The 2,327-nt window shown below is 31.2% G+C and overlaps 1 protein-coding gene across 1 annotated transcript; it reads left to right on the top strand.

Annotated features, from left to right (window-relative positions):
- The first annotated feature begins 1,271 nt into the window (after positions 1-1,271).
- On the top strand, positions 1,272-2,043 carry LOC111476447 (ethylene-responsive transcription factor ERF014-like). The gene has a single exon (XM_023120107.1). It carries the CDS (start codon positions 1,281-1,283, stop codon positions 1,920-1,922), a length of 642 nt encoding a protein of 213 aa, XP_022975875.1. The 5' UTR covers positions 1,272-1,280; the 3' UTR covers positions 1,923-2,043.
- The last annotated feature ends 284 nt before the right edge of the window (positions 2,044-2,327 follow it).

Raw genomic sequence — 2,327 nt, 5'->3', positions numbered from 1 at the left:
AGGACTAATTAGAAATTAAATTTAAATATTGGTCATTTTACGACTTCAAAATAAATAAAAAAAATAATTTAAAAAAAGAAAGAAAAAAAAAAAAGTTAGGTTAGGAAGATTTTGCATTAATGAAGATCTGGGAGTGCAAAATCTCGGAAGCTGCCTATTTGGTACTATTATTATCATACAATTTTGTCTCTTTTTTATCTTTATTTCTCATGTTTGTACCGCATCATTTTTTATTAAATATAATGTACGTCGCTCAATGTAGCTTGAAATTACCTTTCTGCCCCCCTAAAATTTAAACTTGGTTAATTAATTGGGAGTTGGTTTGATTGGGGAGGCTTATGTGTTACTGTTAAATAACAAATAATAAGTAAAAGAGTTAGTTTTGGGGGTAGTTTAGGTTTTTAATTAAGTTTAGAGGTAGTTTTCTAAACGGAGGGGTAAATTGGTAAATTCACAAAAAATTTAGGGTTTAAATTGATATATCTCTAAAAAATTTAAGGGTAAGGGTAATTATAAAATATTAATTTAAAGGAGGGCTAAATGAATTAATTTACGAAAAATTTAGAGGTAATTATAAAAAAAAAAAAAAAAAAAAAAAAGTTTAATGGGCGGCTAAATTGACTAATTTATAAAAATTTAAGATTTTAAAAATATATTATAAAAAAAAACCATGAAAGTTTAAGATAATTTAATGGAGGTTAAATGAATTAATTTATGAAATTTTAGAATTTTAATTGTTATTTAGTGGTAGTTTTAAAATGACAATTTAATAAAAGATTAAATAGATTAATTTATGAAAATATATGGTTTTAATTGATATAATTCATAAAATTTAGGGGTAATTTAGGGTTTTAATTAAAAGAATATGGGAGATACTTAATATTTATCCAAAAATAAATAAAAGACCAAAAATATGATTTAAATGAAATATTTATATATTAGGAAAGAAGGGATGTAATGTTTGGGAAATGAAAATGATAGACAGACAATATACATCCGAAAATAATAAAATCACATTTTTGACCAATTCAATTCAATACATTATAAGGACAAAATGGTAATTTCATCACAGCTACATTAATATTAAATGCTATTAAAAAAAAAAAAAAAAAAAAAAAACATCTGTCCCCCATTCTTGCATGTGTAGAGTAAGAGCGCCATGCTTTCCTTTGATTGACTAACAGATCAGATAAGCCTATTAGATCCACACTTCTTCTATATATAAATCTCCGCCTCCTGTCCTTCTCTTTCAATTCAATAACCACTGAAATCCGTAGTCAATGGTGAAGAAGGTTGAGAACACGGCGGCGGGATCCTCTCCGGCGTTACCGCCGTCAAAGAAAAAGTACAAGGGTGTCAGAATGCGAAGCTGGGGCTCATGGGTTTCCGAAATTCGAGCGCCAAATCAAAAGACAAGAATTTGGTTAGGGTCTTATTCGACGGCGGAAGCCGCGGCGCGTGCATACGACGCGGCACTTTTATGTCTCAAAGGCACCTCCGCCTCCACCAGTCTTAACTTCCCCGAAGTTGCTAACTCCGTTCCCGTTTCCGATTACTGTCACTTCCGTCGTTTACATCATCACATTGATTCCTCCGATGATATTATGTCTCCTAAATCCATCCAACGTGTGGCGGCTGCTGCGGCTAATGGCTTCCCGGAAAATGTCTCTGCCGTTGTTACTCCCCAATGCTCCACCGTTTCGTCACCTTCCGATCAAGCGGATGATGACGTGTCGGTCATATTTGAGAATCCGACGGCGGAGATGGAATCTTGGTGCCATTATTTTGATTCGCTTCAGTCGCCGAAGTACGTTACCGAAATGATCACCGGAGATTGGTTCGATTTCGATTCAATGCCGGAGGCTGAAATTGACGGTTTTTACGACGAGGAATGCGACATCAGTTTGTGGAGCTTCTGCTGAAAAAAAAAAAAAAAAAAAATTAAAATCGATAATTAATTTTACCAAATATTATATTTCTTTTTCTTTTTTTAATTAAATATCTTCGTAATTTACGTGAAGATATTACTGACAGTGACCAAAATATATATATATATTTTATTAGTGTGATTAACCGACGAACTCACTTGAGATTGGACTTTTTTTTTCCAATGTAATCTCTGTGGTAGTTGGTTTTATTATGTAATTTTTGTTATTAATTGTTGATTATATATTATAATTAATATGAATTAAAATTTTAATTATATTATTAGCAAAGATCATGAGAACTCAGGAAAATAGGTGGAAATATTAAAAGAGTTAATTTTTTTTTATTATTGTAAAAAAAAGGAATTTTGATTGGGTGTTATATAGGGTAGGGTAGTTATA

Source organism: Cucurbita maxima, unplaced genomic scaffold (genome assembly GCF_002738345.1).
Source record: "Cucurbita maxima cultivar Rimu unplaced genomic scaffold, Cmax_1.0 Cma_Scf00003, whole genome shotgun sequence".
In the NCBI taxonomy this organism is placed as follows: domain Eukaryota; kingdom Viridiplantae; phylum Streptophyta; class Magnoliopsida; order Cucurbitales; family Cucurbitaceae; genus Cucurbita; species Cucurbita maxima.
Note: the sequence above shows the minus strand (reverse complement) of the source record. Positions and strands in the feature narration are given on the sequence as shown.

Excerpts from the sequence above, each read along its gene's own strand:
- LOC111476447 (XM_023120107.1), top strand. The coding sequence starts at position 1,281 with ATGGTGAAGAAGGTTGAGAACACGGCGGCGGGATCCTCTCCGGCGTTA.